Consider the following 17,006-nt stretch of genomic DNA (forward strand, 5'->3'; position numbering starts at 1 on the left):
TCCTTTGGATGCCGGGTTCTTGTGCCCACTACAGTGCTTCCCCTCCCATAAGGAACTGCTTTAGGACATCCCCAATGTCATTCCCTGTGGAGCCCAGTGTACCCCGCAGCAGAAAATGAGATTTATGGTAAAAACTTACCGTTGTTAAATCTCTTTCTGTGAGGTACACTGGGCTCCACAGGGAGCCCACCCTGACGCACTGAGCTTCCTTGGGTTGGTATGGCATTAGCCGCTGACACTTTCTCCTGTCGTGAGAATGTTGTGTATGTGGCTACTAACAGTTGTCATCTCTTTTGCCTGCTACTGCATTGGACTGGTTAACAAAAACTGAGCTCCTGTGCACGGAGGCAGGGTTATAGAGAAGGCGGCGCTAGGCATTCTGGGAAGAAGGTCAAAGCTTTGAGCCTGTTGGTGCGTCGGATCAAGATCCTACTCCACACCCAAATGTCATTCCCTGTGGAGCCCAGTGTACCTCGCAGAAAGTGATTTAACAATGGTAAGTTCAAACCATAAATCTCGTTTTTTAAGTCCCTAATTATTACCTCTCACTTATGTAATACTCTCAACGCATAGCAGCTGCTTCTTCCTCATGCAACACCCTTTAACACTTAAACCTCTCACTAATGTACATGCATTAGGGCAGTTAGCTTGTGCTGACCTGGGGTATCCTGTGCTCTGGACCTTAGGAATGTTAGGGAACCAGCAGATGAGGTCACCTGGACGTGGTTGGTTGGTCCATATTTTGGGGCAAAATTATGCTAAGCACCTCAGTTTTTCACTGTTATTTTGCAGAGTTTATTATAATTATTCTGACTACCAGTGCTTAGTACCTAGAGTGTGCACCTGTATTTTCTCTGTTTTTTGTATGTGGAACTACAAGGCTCTACATGGCAGCATCTATTAGTATGTTTAAACTTAGGGTGTGCAGTCTAAACACCCTCCCATATTACTGCAATAGTGACTGCCGCTACATTATTTCTTGCCCAACTTGCTCTACCGTAAAAACCAAGTTTTTTTTTTGCCTTAAATATCTGTACATTTGGCCTGTTTAATCTTCCATCAACTTTGCTGTCTGTTGTACAAGCTGTCTGTGGTATCTACTCTTATCGAATGTTTTTGTCTCCCATTATTTTCCTTATTTTGACTGTTTTATGATTTCTGTTCAGCTACACTCCTATACTCCCTTGTTCTGTAAGACTCTATCCCCCCCAACATCCACTGCTTCAAGTTCTCCCTCAAATCCCACTTATTCACCACAGCCAGATATTCAGTCTTTCCTCAACTATCCTTAACCTGCTGTTTCTCCCCCTTTACCAACACTTCTCTCCCCACCTTTTAGAACAGTCATTCCTAACCTCGGTCCTCAAGGCACACTAGTAATCCAGGTTTTAGTGATATCCAGGCTTGAGCACAGGTGACTTAATTAGAACCTCAGTTATTTTGATATAACCATGTGTGCTGAGTCCTGCATAACACTACAGTCTATACTGTTGGCGAGCCTTAAAGACCGAGGTTGGCAATGCCTGTTTTAGAATGTAAGCTCTTGTGAGCAGGTCCCTCTCTACCCCTAGGCCCAGTAACACAGCCTATACCCTACAGCTGTACCTGTATTTATGCAATCATGTTACTTTGTTGCCTTGTTTACCCTGTTTTATACCTTTACTATGTATGGTGCTGCGGAAATTGTGGCTCCTTATAAACAAATGTTAATAATGTTCCTGCATTAACAGTCTTTTTTTCATGCCACATAGAGGAGAATGGTTCATCAGTGGTGAATTAAAGGAATACTAGGAGGGTGTCCTATGTTAATAGATGGTGACGACAAATTCACTAACGTAGTTTTAATCATTGAAATTTTATATTTAGTGATAATTGTCAGAAGACATCATGGGGGTGGTGGGTGATTAATCCACGGACCTTATTTATGACATTTGTGGGGTCAGGAAGGGATATCTTTTGCTGCCCGTTGTATTGCTTAATTGGCAACTCTAATGGGGGGGGGGGGGGGGGGGGTCTACTTTCCTCTAGTTCCACGCAATTAGGGTATATGGAAGCCGATCTCCATCGACCAGCCAACTTGTTTCTTCTTGTGCAGCCGCACAGCAACTATAGAGTACAGCCGCCCAACTATCAGCATAATGGGAAACTGCAGCAAAGCTACAAATTCCGATACTTAATAGGCTGGATGCCTGCATTCCGATGCTCCGGTGTAACTGCCGCAATACACAATATGGAAATAAAGACAATCAAACACTAATAGAGTTGGTACAAGAGGACAGATAGTGATCGCCTTTATGCTAATTGTAAGGTATGTATAGTATATATGACCATGGGCCTAATAAAGAGATGTATGTAAACCTGTCTGCAATGCTTTTAGATCTGCAATGGCGCTTGCAGTGCCCCAAAACCTTCAACATGATTGACATGCTATTAGCGTTTGGGGGCAGCAACTGAGGGTTATTCGGATGTCCAATGCTCACAGAGTGATCTGCAGAAAGCGGGTCACAGAAGCTGGCCGTGGGCGTCTACAAACATTTGCATATTTTAGCACAGGCGCAGTGGCGGTGCTAAATGCGTCCACCTCTTAATCAGGCCCCACGTTGCCTACATCTAAGTACACAGCGTCACACAAAAAGCCAATAATAAGTAAAAAAAAGGTGGTAAACCTCTTTAAGGGTGACTATCCCACATATGAAATGTATGTCCTTTCGAGCACTTGGCATTTACTGACACACTTGATCCTATGAAAAACTTTTTAAAACCGATCACGCGTCCATTACAATCGTCCTCTGCCAAACATCGGCAAGACCAAAGTAGTTTGTTCAAGCAGCTATCAAAAACAATATATTTGTTCTCGGAAAAGGGATCCGGAGGACCAGTTGCTTCTGGAATCTCTGTTCCAGTAAAATTCATGCCCTCGGGATCCACCTTTTCGTTTTTGGCTCCTTCTTGCTTTGCTGGTGAGTAGATGATCTTCCTTTCTTGCTTTTCACTAGGACCACCTTCTTTATCAGAAACCAGTGGTCCATGGAGAGAAACCAATTCAGAACCATTGTGTACAGGAACTGGAGGCAATCCTGGTTCTATTTCACAGACCGGAAAAGTTTTCTCCACAGCACGAGAGTCATGAGTGGCTGTGGGTATCTCCTCTAGCAGACTTCTGGAAACTGAGTTTTCTAGGAAACCTTGGACATCCAACAAGGAAGTTAGAGCTGTTCGTCTGAGTTCCGACAGTCGGCACTGAGGCACCATGATGATTTTGCACATTGCAGGAGTTTGTATTGGCTCAGTCGAAGATATCTTTGCCCATGGTGTAGATACTATTTCATATTCTGATGTTGTGTGCGAGTTTGACGCTTCTTGTATAGACGGTAAATCTGGCAGACCACATAGGCACTGGATACCTTTTGGTTTTTCGGTTTGTACTTCTCTATGTCTTACACCGATATTTGGGTCTGTACGGGTGGACTTGTGTCTCTGTCCTGGGAAGTACTCTGTGTTGGTTCCAACTGTTCTGCCTTCTCTTTGTATGGTAAAAGTATTTCCAACGCCAAAGCTCTTTCTTGAAGCTTTTTGCGAGAAATGGACCTGTTCCAACATTTTCTTTTTTTCTATAGAGGTTTCCATAGATAGAGAAAAGGGTTTCTCTTGAGGGAAAATACTTGAGCTGGTGGAAGGTTCTATGAAATCTGGTTCTATTTTAACGATTCTCAGTGGGAGACCCATTACTATGGATGTGGGGGTATGGCTACTGTCTACATCTCCCCATGTCTGTGTGGATGGAGCAGAAAGACAAACTTTTTTTGCGGGTGGTTTTCCACTTTTTGTTTTAAAGGTTCCAGATCCTCCATTGGCTTTTTCGGGAAATATTGTAGGCAAAGCATCCTTTTTTAAAGAGGTTATCATGCCTCGTTGGTAATAACAATCCATTGCGAAATGCTGAGAGCACATGCGAAACGCGTCGGTTTTCTTTCCTATCAGGACTTTCTCACAAAAGTCATCTATGTTGCCAAAATCTTGTTTCGTTTGTAGCAACCAAGATTTGATGATTGCGATGTCGTTGGGGAAGGAGTGAAGAATTATATTTGGATCTTTTTTCTTCCATGAATAGGAACAGCCCTTCACAATGCATGATGGCATTCTGTCCAAAAACATAAATTAAATAAAAATCATTAAAATCTAAACGAATGGCACAAAGAATACAACTTAGTAAATATGTACGATCTCCAATAACTTCCCATAATATAAAAAGCATTGCTACTGTTCATTATAGCACCCTACGCCTTTCAAAACCCATGTACTTCCTCTTTCCTGCCTGATGTGTAGCTCTCTGCTTTGGTGCTTCTAGCACAGTCTGGTCTATCTCAGCACTGAGATACAGACCAGACTGTGCTAGAAACACCACTGAAGAGAGCGACACCCCAGGCAAGAAGAGGAACTGCACCGGTTTTGAAAGGGGCAGGGTGCTAGAATGAACACTACATAGCAATTCGTACCTGAATAATGTCCCATTACCATGGTGATTACATTATCATGGGAGGAGTAGTAAGCTGCTCTGTATGACATGTCGTGCCTCGTCATCAAATACAGTTACCAATTAATGATAGTATGTCCATCAATGATATTTGTATACTGGGTCAATGACCTGTACTGTTTCTAAGTTTACAACAAAACTGCTCTTTGCTAATTCCTATGAAATGCACTGGTACATTTTATAAAAATCAGCGAAGAGCAGTTTTGTTGTGACCTTAGAAACAATACAGGTCAATGACACAGGGCATATGCACCTCCTTTGTGTTGGCTGTATTTGTGTAACAGATATGTAAAATGCTAGCCGTTATCAAATACACTATATCATGTACTTAACCACAAGACCTCCCTTTGTTAAATAATTATTACAAATCTCCTTTATATACACACATGATCAGAACCAAGTCATATCCAACAAAGACTTTGAAACCAGTGACAATATTACAGAATGTTTGTAGATTAAGGATTACACATCTTAAAAGGTAATATACAGATGTAGCCATGCTCATCTTACTGCATGGCGTGCCAGGCTGCGACTATTCATAGCCAGCAATCGTTTCAATAATTCCTTTAGAAATTAATGGAGAGATCACCGGCTGCGAAAAGTCGCTGCCTGGCATGCCATGCTAGGGGTGGCTATCGGCCATCGATGATTCTTATTCATCAATGGTTTATGGCCGATGTAGAATGCTTTTGCCATCGATTGGAGAGAACCAGATGTTTTCCCTCCATCGATGGCACAGCATAAACTAATATATTTTATTTATTTATTAATGGTGCCAGGACATGGAGCATAGCCCCGCCCCCATTTTTTATTGGTCTGCGGCCCAGCCAGCACCTTTCAGAGTTGACCATCAAGTGGTACAAACCATCAATGGTTCGCCATAGATGGTTTATGTGCCATCGATGGTTATCACTGATGGTGACATCGATGGAAACCATCGATGGACAGTCCACCGATGGCCATCCCTATGCCATGCACCAAGCCGTGTTGCAGCATGCTGCATCGCAGTAAAATGAGCATGGCTACATCTGTAGGATTATAAAGGGATGGTCAAAACACATTGGCTGCTCATATATCCAGGTTTTAAGGATATCCATGCTTAAGCAAAGGTGACTTAATTAGTACCTCAGACATCTTGGATTATACCACCTGTGCACAAACATGGATATCCTTAAAACTTGGACTGTTAGGGTGCCTTAAGGACCAATCTTGGGAACCATGTAGTACTGTAACACCAGATCTCCTTTAATCGTGGCATGGGTTTTGGGTGGTTCTCAAACTCGGTCCTCATGACCCCAAGCAGTTCCCGTTTTCCAGGTCACCCAGCAGGTGCACAGGTGTGCTCATTACTCACTGACACTTTTAAAAAGATCCACAGGTGGAGATAATTATTTCACTTGTGATTCTGTGAGGAAACCTGGAAAACACGCACTGTGTGGAGTTCTGAGGATCGAGTTTGAGAACCTGTTCTATAAACAATGACCTACATAGAGCAGAAAAAAAGTAAGTTTCTAACCTTATACGCTTTTATATTTTATCATAAAAAAACAACCATAAATTATGCAAAATGACATTTTGTTAATATGAATGGGATGAGTATTCATTAGTTTGCCAATTTCCTTAAATTGTTTATTAGAGACCTAACTGCTGAGTGTATTGGCGCAAAAGCAGCCATTATCCCATTATCTCAGTGGGGGACCCACAAATTTTGGATTTTGAATGTTTGGATAAGGGATGCTCAACCTGTAGTGTACAACCTGTGCAGTTCCTCTTTCCTGCCTGGGGTGTCTCTCTGCTCTGGTGCTTCTAGCACACTCTGGTCTATATCTCAGTGCTATGTACAGTGGGGCAAAAAAGTCTTTGGACAACCACCGATTGTGCAAGTTGACCCACTAAAAAGATGAGAGGTCTGTAATTTCCATCGTAGGTACACTTCAACTGTGAGAGACAGAACCTGAAAAAAAAAAAAAAAAACAGGAAATCACATTGTATGATTTTTAAACAATTTACTTGTATATTCTTGTGGAAAATAAATATTTGGACACCTACCAAGCAGCAAGATTTCTGGCTCTCAGACCTTTTACTTCTTCTTTAAGAAGCTCTTCTATCCTCCACTCGTTACCTGTATTAATGGCACCTGTTTGAACTGGTTATCTGTATAACAGACACCTGTCCACACCCTCAAACAGTAGGACTGCTACCTCTCCACCATGGCCAAGACCAGGGAGCTGTCTAAGGACACCAGGGACAAAATTGTAGATCTGCACAAGGCTGGAATGAGCTACTCGACAATAGGCAAGCAGCTTGGTGAGAAGAGATCAACTGTTGGCGCAATTATTAAAAAATGGAAGAAATACAAGATCACTGACAATCTCCCTCAACCTGGGGCTCCATGCAAGATCTCACCTCGTGGGGTATCAATGATCTTGAGAACAGTGAGGAATCAGCCCAGAACTACACGGGGGGACCTGGTCAATGACCTCAAGAGAGCTGGGACCACAGTCACAAAGGTTACCATTAGTAACACACTACGTCGTCGTGGATTGAAATCCTGCAGCGCCTGAAAGGTCCCCCTGCTTAAGCCAGCACATGTCCAGGCCCGTCTAAAGTTTGCCAGTGACCATCTGGATGATCCAGAGGAGGATTGGGAGAACGTAATGTGGTCAGATAAGAGCAAAATCTGACTTTTTGGTATAAACTCCACTCTCTGTGTTTGGAGGGAGAAGAATGATGAATGGCATCCCAAGAACACAATACCCACTGTGAAGCATGGGGGTGGAAACATCATGCTTTGGGGCTGCTTTTCTGCAAAGGGGACAGGACGACTGATCCGTATTAAGGAGAGGATGAATGGGGCCATGTATCATGAGATTTTGGGCAAAAACCTCCTTCCCTCAGTAAGAGCGTTGAAGATGGAACGTGGCTGGGTCTTCCAGCATGACAATGACCCCAAACACACTGCCCGGGCAACTAAGGAGTGGCTCCGTAAGAAGCATTTCAAGGTCCTGGAGTGGCCTAGTCAGTCTACAGACCTCAACCCAATAGAAAATCTGTGGAGGGAGTTGAAAGTCCGTTTTGCCTGGCGACAGCCCCAAAACATGACAGATCTAGAGAAGATCTGCATGGAAGGGTAGGCCAAAATACCTGCTACAGTGTCTGCAAACCTGGTGAAGAATTACAGGAAACGATTGACCTCTGTAATTGCCAACCGAGGTTATATTACAAAGTATTGAGTTAAACTTTTTGATTGTCCAAATATTTATTTTCCGCAAGAATATACAAATAAATTGTTTAAAAATCATACAATGTGATTTCCTGTTTTTTTTTTTTTTTTTTTTCAGATTCTCTCACAGTTGAAGTGTACCTATGATTGAAATTACAGACCTCTCATCTTTTTAAGTGGGTCAACTTGCACAATCAGTGGCTGTCCAAATACTTTTTTGCCCCACTGTATATCTATGTGTCAAGAAATTTAAGGGAGTCGATTTGTCAAGCAGAGAACCAGCGGAGAAGTTGCCTATACCAACTAATAAGGTTCTACCTTTCATTTTACAGGATGTACTTGATAAATGCTTCCTTAATACCGATCGGTTGCAATGGGCAACTTCTCCACTTGATACAGCAACAACATATAAGCTCCACTGGCGGAGAGAGAGGAGGGATGGGCATCGTTCTCCAATATTTAAATATTTTTTATTTATTTTTTTAAATCAATAAAAATCCTTTGCTCATGCCGGGTGCATCACGATTTTTGGATGGATTCTGGAGACATGAAACAGAATTGATCCAAAAATCACGATGTGAAAGCAGCAATATATTTACATGCAAGATGATGCAAGACCAGCAACTGGCCATCTCTAGTGCAGATACTGATGCGAATGAGTGACATATTCCTTGCACAGTGTCGCAGTATAGGTGTGCGTTATATAAATAATAAGAATTTACTTACTGATAATTCTATTTCTCGGAGTCCGTAGTGGATGCTGGGGTTCCTGAAAGGACCATGGGGAATAGCGGCTCCGCAGGAGACAGGGCACAAAAGTAAAGCTTTCCGATCAGGTGGTGTGCACTGGCTCCTCCCCCTATGACCCTCCTCCAAGCCAGTTAGGTACTGTGCCCGGACGAGCGTACACAATAAGGGAGGAATTTTTGAATCCCGGGTAAGACTCATACCAGCCACACCAATCACACCGTACAACTTGTGATCTAAACCCAGTTAACAGTATGATAACAGCGGAGCCTCTGAAAAGATGGCTCACAACAATAATAACCCGATTTTTGTAACTATGTACAAGTATTGCAGATAATCCGCACTTGGGATGGGCGCCCAGCATCCACTACGGACTCCGAGAAATAGAATTATCAGTAAGTAAATTCTTATTTTCTCTATCGTCCTAGTGGATGCTGGGGTTCCTGAAAGGACCATGGGGATTATACCAAAGCTCCCAAACGGGCGGGAGAGTGCGGATGACTCTGCAGCACCGAATGAGAGAACTCCAGGTCCTCCTTAGCCAGGGTATCAAATTTGTAGAATTTAGCAAACGTGTTTGCCCCTGACCAAGTAGCTGCTCGGCAAAGTTGTAAAGCCGAGACCCCTCGGGCAGCCGCCCAAGATGAGCCCACCTTCCTTGTGGAATGGGCATTTACATATTTTGGCTGTGGCAGGCCTGCCACAGAATGTGCAAGCTGAATTGTATTACACATCCAACTAGCAATAGTCTGCTTAGAAGCAAGAGCACCCAGTTTGTTGGGTGCATACAGGATAACAGCAAGTCAGTTTTCCTGACTCCAGCCGTCCTGGAACATATTTTCAGGGCCCTGACAACATCTAGCAACTTGGAGTCCTCCAAGTCCCTAGTAGGTGCAAGGCACCACAATAAGCTGGTTCAGGTGAAACACTGACACCACCTTAGGGAGAGAACTGGGGACGAGTCCGCAGCTCTGCCCTGTCCGAATGGACAAACAGATATGGGCTTTTTTGAGAAAAAACCACCAATTTGACACTCGCCTGGTCCAGGCCAGGGCCAAGAGCATGGTCACTTTTCATGTGAGATGCTTCAAATCCACAGATTTGACTGGTTTTAAACCAATGTGATTTGAGGAATCCCAGAACTACGTTGAGATCCCACAGTGCCACTGGAGGCACAAAAGGGGGTTGTATATGCAATACTCCCTTGACAAACTTCTGGACTTCAGGAACTGAAGCCAATTCTTTCTGGAAGAAAATAGACAGGGCCGAAATTTGAACCTTAATGGACCCCAATTTGAGGCCCATAGACACTCCTGTTTGCAGGAAATGCAGGAAACGACCGAGTTGAAATTTCTTTGTGGGGCCTTCCTGGCCTCACACCACGCAACATATTTTCGCCACATGTGGTGATAATGTTGTGCGGTCACCTCCTTTCTGGCTTTGACCAGGGTAGGAATGACCTCTTCCGGAATGCCTTTTTCCCTTAGGATCCGGCTTTCCACCGCCATGCCGACAAACGCAGCTGCGGTAAGTCTTGGAACAGACATGGTACTTGCTGAAGCAAGTCCCTTCTTAGCGGCAGAGGCCATAAGACCTCTGTAAGCATCTCTTGAAGTTCCGGGTACCAAGTCCTTCTTGGCCAATCCGGAGCCATGAGTATAGTTCTTACTCCTCTACGTCTTATAATTCTCAGCACCTTAGGTATGAGAAGCAGAGGAGGGAACACATACACCGACTGGTACACCCACGGTGTTACCAGAACGTCCACAGCTATTGCCTGAGGGTCTCTTGACCTGGCGCAATACCTGTCCCGTTTTTTGTTCAGACGGGACGCCATCATGTCCACCTTTGGTATTTCCCAACGGTTTACAATCATGTGGAAAAAACTTCCCGATGAAGTTTCCACTCTCCCGGGTGGAGGTCGTGCCTGCTGAGGAAGTCTGCTTCCCAGTTTCCATTCCCGGGATGAAACACTGCTGACAGTGCTATCACATGATTTTCCGCCCAGCGAAAAGTCCTTGCAGTTTTTGCCATTGCCCTCCTGCTTCTTGTGTCGCCCTGTCTGTTTACGTGGGCGACTGCCGTGATGTTTTTCCCACTGGATCAATACCGGCTGACCTTGAAGCAGAGGTCTTGCAAAGCTTAGAGCATTATAAATTTACCCTTAGCTCCAGTATATTTATGTGGAGAAAAGTCTCCAGACTTGATCACACTCCCTGGAAATTTTTTCCTTGTGTGACTGCTCCCCAGCCTCTCGGGCTGGGCTCCGTGGTCACCAGCATCCAATCCTGAAAGCCGAATCTGCGGCCCTCTAGAAGATGAGCACTCTATAACCACCACAGGAGAGACACCCTTGTCCTTGGATATAGGGTTATCCGCTGATGCATCTGAAGATGCGATCCGGACCATTTGTCCAGCAGATCCCACTGAAAAGTTCTTGCGTGAAATCTGCCGAATGGAATTGCTTCGTAGGAAGCCACCATTTTTACCAGGATCCTTGTGCAATGATGCACTGTTTTTAGGAGGTTCCTGACTAGCTCGGATAACTCCCTGGCTTTCTCTTCCGGGAGAAACACCTTTTTCTGGACTGTGTCCAGAATCATCCCTAGGCACAGCAGACGTGTCGTCGGGATCAGCTGCGATTTTGGAATATTTAGAATCCACCCGTGCTGTTGTAGCAGTATCCGAGATAGTGCTACTCCGACCTCCAACTGTTCCCTGGACTATGCCCTTATCAGGAGATCGTCCAAGTAAGGGATAATTAAGACGCCTTTTCTTCGAAGAAGAATCATCATTTCGGCCATTACCTTGGTAAAGACCCGGGGTGCCGTGGACAATCCAAACGGCAGCGTCTGAAACTGATAGTGACAGTTCTGCACCACGAACCTGAGGTACCCTTAGTGAGAAGGGCAAATTTGGGACATAGAGGTAAGCATCCCTGATGTCCCGGGACACTATATAGTCCCCTTCTTCCTGGTTCGTTATCACTGCTCTGAGTGACTCCATCTTGATTTGAACCTTTGTAAGTGTTCAAAAAAATTTTTTTAGAATAAGTCTCACCTAGCCTTCTGGCTTCAGTACCACAATATAATGTGGAATAATACCCCTTTTCTTGTAGTAGGAGGGGTAATTTAATTATCACCTGCTGGAATACAGCTTGTGAATTTTTTCCCATACTGCCTCCTTGTCGGAGGGAGACCTTGGTAAAGCAGACTTCAGGAGCCTGCGAAGCGGAAACGTCTCGACATTCCAATCTGTACCCCTGGGATACTACTTGTAGGATCCAGGGGTCCTGTACGGTCTCAGCGCCATGCTGAGAACTTGTCAGAAGCGGTGGAACGCTTCTGTTCCTGGGAATGGGCTGCCTGCTGCAGTCTTCTTCCCTTTCCTCTATCCCTGGGCAGATATGATCTTATAGGGACGAAAGGACTGAGGCTGAAAAGACGGTGTCTTTTTCTGCAGAGATGTGACTTAGGGTAAAAACGGCGGATTTTCCAGCAGTTGCCGTGGCCACCAGGTCCGATGGACCGACCCCAAATAACTCCTCTTCCTTTATACGGCAATACACCTTTGTGCCGTTTGGAATCTGCATCACCTGACCACTGTCGTGTCCATAACATCTTCTGGCAGATATGGACATCGCATTTACTCTTGATGCCAGAGTGCAAATATCCCTCTGTGCATCTCGCATATATAGAAATGCATCCTTTAAATGCTCTATAGTCAATAAAATACTGTCCCTGTCAAGGGTATCAATATTTTTAGTCAGGGAATCCGACCAAGCCACCCCAGCTCTGCACATCCAGGCTGAGGCGATCTCTGGTCGCAGTATAACACCAGTATGTGTGTATATACTTTTTATGATATTTTCCAGCCTCCTGTCAGCTGGTCCTTGAGGACGGCCCTATCTATAGACGGTACCGCCACTTGTTTTGATAAGCGTGTGAGCGCCTTATCCACCCTAAGGGGTGTTTCCCAACGCGCCCTAACTTCTGGCGGGAAAGGGTATACCGCCCATAATTTTCTATCGGGGGGAACCCACGCATCACACACTTTATTTAATTTATCTGATTCAGGAAAAACTACGGTAGTTTTTTCACATCCCACATAATACCCTCTTTTGTGGTACTTGTAGTATCAGAAATATGTAACACCTCCTTCATTGCCTTTAACGTGTGGCCCTAATAAGGAATACGTTTGTTTATTCACCGTCGACACTGGATTCAGTGTCCCTGTCTGTGTCTGTGTCGACCGACTAAAGTAAACGGGCGTTTTAAAACCCCTGACGGTGTTTTTGAGACGTCTGGACCGGTACTAATTGTTTGTCGGCCGTCTCATGTCGTCAACCGACCTTGCAGCGTGTTGACATTATCACGTAATTTCCTAAATAAGCCATCCATTCCGGTGTCGACTCCCTAGAGAGTGACATCACCATTACAGGCAATTGCTCCGCCTCCTCACCAACATCGTCCTCATACATGTCGACACACACGTACCGACACACAGCACACACACAGGGAATGCTCTGATAGAGGACAGGACCCACTAGCCCTTTGGAGAGACAGAGGGAGTGTTTACCAGCACACACCAAAAACGCTATAATTATATAGGGACAACCTTATATAAGTGTTTTCCCTTATAGCATCTTTTTTATATATTTCTATCGCCAATTTAGTGCCCCCCCTCTCTGTTTTAACCCTGTTTCTGTAGTGCAGTGCAGGGGAGAGCCTGGGAGCCTTCCCTCCAGCCTTTCTGTGAGGGAAAATGGCGGTGTGCTGAGGAGATAGGCCCCGCCCCTTTTTCGGCGGCCTCGTCTCCCGCTCTTAACGGATTCTGGCAGGGGTTAAATATCTCCATATAGCCTCCGGAGGCTATATGTGAGGTATTTTTAGCCAAAATAGGTATTCATTTGCCTCCCAGGGCGCCCCCCTCCCAGCGCCCTGCACCCTCAGTGACTGCCGTGTGAAGTGTGCTGAGAGGAAAATGGCGCACAGCTGCAGTGCTGTGCGCTACCTTTAGAAGACTGAGGAGTCTTCTGCCGCCGATTCTGGACCTCTTCTTACTTCAGCATCTGCAAGGGGGCCGGCGGCAAGGCTCCGGTGACCATCCAGGCTGTACCTGTGATCGTCCCTCTGGAGCTGATGTCCAGTAGCCAAGAAGCCAATCCATCCTGCACGCAGGTGAGTTCACTTCTTCTCCCCTAAGTCCCTCGTTGCAGTGATCCTGTTGCCAGCAGGACTCACTGTAAAATAAAAAACCTAAGCTAAACTTTTCTAAGCAGCTCTTTAGGAGAGCCACCTAGATTGCACCCTTCTCGGCCGGGCACAAAAATCTAACTGGCTTGGAGGAGGGTCATAGGGGGAGGAGCCAGTGCACACCACCTGATCGGAAAGCTTTACTTTTGTGCCCTGTCTCCTGCGGAGCCGCTATTCCCCATGGTCCTTTCAGGAACCCCAGCATCCACTAGGACGATAGAGAAAACTATATAACTCATTACTGCTCAGTCTCACCGTACACCTATATTAAAATTAGACGATCACCTCCTCCTATGAAGGATTACCCACAGGCAGACAGCACAGGAGGCCTGGCTGCACTCTTCCAGTGTAGTTACAATAACTCTGCACTCACATATTAGAGTGCCAGCTCTTCAGGCAAGGGATCATGGCCAAGCAAATACCACTGAGGTCCTCAGGTTACTTTATATAGTACTATAGAACTGCTAGCTGTGTTCTCAAATATTAGAGTGTCAGCTGTTGTGGCAAAAGTACAACTCCACATGTATATGAAATAATATTGTGTAATTACCTGGTACCAGACTGCAGGCAGATCGCCAGCGAAGAGGCAGCAGCAGCACCTTCACGCTCCACACTGCGCATGTGCAGGACACGACGGAAGCTCCCGGTCACCATAGAAACGAGGGGCTTGACCTGCTGTTCCAGGAAGTTACGCATTCAATGTGATACCTCTCCGTCTCTTCATTGATCGTACAGGCAGGAGGTGACTGCCGTTCCCTAACCTCAGCCGGCCTCATTCTGCGCACTGCGCATGCCCTCATTGCCACAGGAAGTGCTGGTGTGCGTGCGACGTTACGGGAAGTGAGGTAACGGCGGCCATGTTGGGTCCGGGCAAGAAGCTACCTGTCACCATAGATACGACGGCGATACAAGAAAAGGTCGGGAGGCGCAGCCCATCATCGGGACAGGTGAGCGGTTATCGTGACCTATCGAGGGCAGAGGAGGAGCACAGTCCCCCTCTGAGACCCGTGTTCTCCAACACTGAGGAGTGGGCAGACCTGTGCTTGCTGCACTCCATGTTATTATCCTGCAGCCTACAAATGGAATATATATGTGTGTGTAGTCTAATTGTTAGTTAGCCCACCTTAAATTGACTCTGAGTAAATAATCTAGGCTGACCATATTATCCCTTTAACCTGTGACACTCATGAATTACACAGGTTCTGTGCATACTTCCCTACCTGACCCTCTCCATGAGGGAGAAAATGCGCTGTTCCTGGACTTTCCTGGTAATGTATGATTGCCATCACCTGTGGTGAAACACCTTTCTTATCAATGAACTAGCTCACCACAGGTGATGGCAATCATACATGTCCAGGAACAGAGCATTTTCTCCCTCATGGAGAGGGTCAGGTAGGCAAGTATGGTTCTGTGGCAGGCTGACTTCATACCTGCATTTCACCTGGTTTTAAGAAGCCACAGAACCTGTGTAATCCATGAGTGTCCCAGGTTAAAGGGATAATATGATCAGCCTAAATAATCCCTTTTACCACCTGCCGAGTACCTTGCTGCAGCTCCAACCCAACCCAATCCCCTCTGTGTATTTCACTTGATACATACTTTACATCACAGGTTCTCAAACTCGGTCCTCAGGAGCCCACACAGTGCATGTTTTGCAGGTCTCTTCACAGAATCGCAAGTGAAATAATTAACTCCACCTGCAGACCTTTTAAAATGTGTCTGTGAGTAATTAATACACCTGTGCACCTGCTGGGTTACCTTCAAAACATGCACTGTGTGCAGTAATGAGGACCAAGTTTGCAGACCTATGCTCTACATTTATTGTGGTTTTCTGTTGTCCAGGTGCCATGATCCTACCTGAGCAACAGAAGATATGATGCAGGCCTGGGAATGGCATACCTCCCAACATGACCCTCTCCAGGATGGACAAAATGCTCTCATACCCTCCAACATTTTACACACAAAAATAGGATCACATTAGAAAAGTGGGCGTGGCCACGGATGAAGGGGTGTTGCCATGCCCCTTTTACTATACTTTCAATGGAAGTTTGGAGAGACAAAAATCGGTACAGACCATTAAAAAAAAGATACTGTACCTGCTAAAAAAGGTATAGTTGGAGGGTATGTTCTCTGCTCCTGAACTTCCCTCTTAATTTATGATTGCCAGCACCTGTGCTGAAACACCTTTCTTATCCATTACCTGTTCAAAACAGGTGCCGGCAATCATACATTAAGAGAAAAGTCCAGGAGCAAAGCATTTTGTCCCTACTGGAGAGTGTCCTGTTGGGAGGTATGCAGAGCCGGCCCTACCCAATATGATGCCCTAGGCAAGATTTTGGCTGGTGCCCCCTAGCACCAACGCTAGTTCCGTCTCTGACCCTGCACCCCTTTCCCAGCACCATCACCCCCCACCCATAGCAATCCTTTTTTTGGTTTTCCTACCCCCTGTAATTTAAATAGGAACAGTGTGCACATTCGGCGCACAGCCCGAAAAGGTATGTGTTCTTGCTGGGAAGGTGCATGGCGACACAATAGTACCCCCAGTTAAAATTATGCCACACAGTACTGCAACTTTGTTCACAATTTATCATGCGATAGTGTCCCTTATTCACATTACATCACACAGTAGTACCACTTTACCTTATATACGTTACTCCTCACAGTAGTGCCCCTCATTCACATAACATCATACTGAATTGCTCCTTATTCACATTACACCACACCATATTGCTCTTTATTCTCATTACACCACACCATATTGCTCTTTATTCTCATTACACCACACCATATTGCTCCTTATTCTCATTACACCACACCATATTGCTCCTTATTCACATTACACCATATCATATTGCTCTTTATTCACATTAGACCACACAGTAGTGCCCTTCTATACACAATTGCTGCACATTATTAATGCATTATACACATGAAACGCATAATGACCCTTACACATATGCTGAACACTATTGCACAACCAAACCACTCACACACACAGCACTCACACGGCCGCTAACACTGTGACCTCTGCCTCTGCTTGGACACATAAATCTTACACCATGCATCAGGAGATGCCTGGCGTGAGTCAACTTGTAGCTCTGCTAACGTCGGGTGCATGTTTTTGATGAAAATGCATCTTATTTGCATTGCTATGTGGCTAGGATGCACAAGCAGCTTCTCCTGATTAAAATGATATGCGGCATGCCTATATACTGTGTGTGACTGTGGCTGTATCTGCATACAAAAT

General features: G+C 45.2%; 2 protein-coding genes across 9 annotated transcripts in view; one reads left to right on the top strand and one right to left on the bottom strand.

Annotated features, from left to right (window-relative positions):
• LOC135054883 (oocyte zinc finger protein XlCOF7.1-like) overlaps positions 1-17,006 on the top strand; it is a 247,351-nt gene that overhangs the window by 174,871 nt on the left and 55,474 nt on the right. Inside the window, exon 1 of one of the 5 annotated variants that reach the window (XM_063958318.1) lies at positions 14,414-14,706. The exons of 2 other annotated variants lie outside the window; for them this stretch is intronic. The gene's annotated coding sequence lies outside the window, so the exon portion shown is untranslated. Of the gene's footprint in view, positions 1-14,413; positions 14,707-15,983; positions 16,050-16,086; positions 16,255-17,006 lie in introns of those variants that run through there. 2 more of the 5 variants (XM_063958321.1, XM_063958322.1) reach the window with 2 other exon arrangements.
• Positions 1,031-15,912, bottom strand: LOC135054882 (uncharacterized). 4 transcript variants are annotated; one of them, XM_063958316.1, is made up of 3 exons: positions 14,310-14,791; positions 6,292-6,488; positions 1,031-4,141 (listed from the first exon to the last, which is right to left on the bottom strand). In XM_063958316.1, the coding sequence occupies exon 3, from the start codon at positions 4,138-4,140 to the stop codon at positions 2,671-2,673; it is 1,470 nt and encodes a 489-aa protein (XP_063814386.1). In that variant the 5' UTR covers position 4,141; positions 6,292-6,488; positions 14,310-14,791; the 3' UTR covers positions 1,031-2,670. The 4 variants fall into 4 exon arrangements, with proteins under 4 accessions (XP_063814386.1, XP_063814387.1, XP_063814385.1 ...); XM_063958317.1 differs by lacking the exons at positions 6,292-6,488; positions 14,310-14,791 and adding an exon at positions 15,856-15,912; XM_063958315.1 differs by lacking the exons at positions 6,292-6,488; positions 14,310-14,791 and adding an exon at positions 15,359-15,428.

The sequence above is a fragment of the Pseudophryne corroboree genome, chromosome 3 (assembly GCF_028390025.1).
Source record: "Pseudophryne corroboree isolate aPseCor3 chromosome 3, aPseCor3.hap2, whole genome shotgun sequence".
NCBI classification, from domain to species: domain Eukaryota; kingdom Metazoa; phylum Chordata; class Amphibia; order Anura; family Myobatrachidae; genus Pseudophryne; species Pseudophryne corroboree.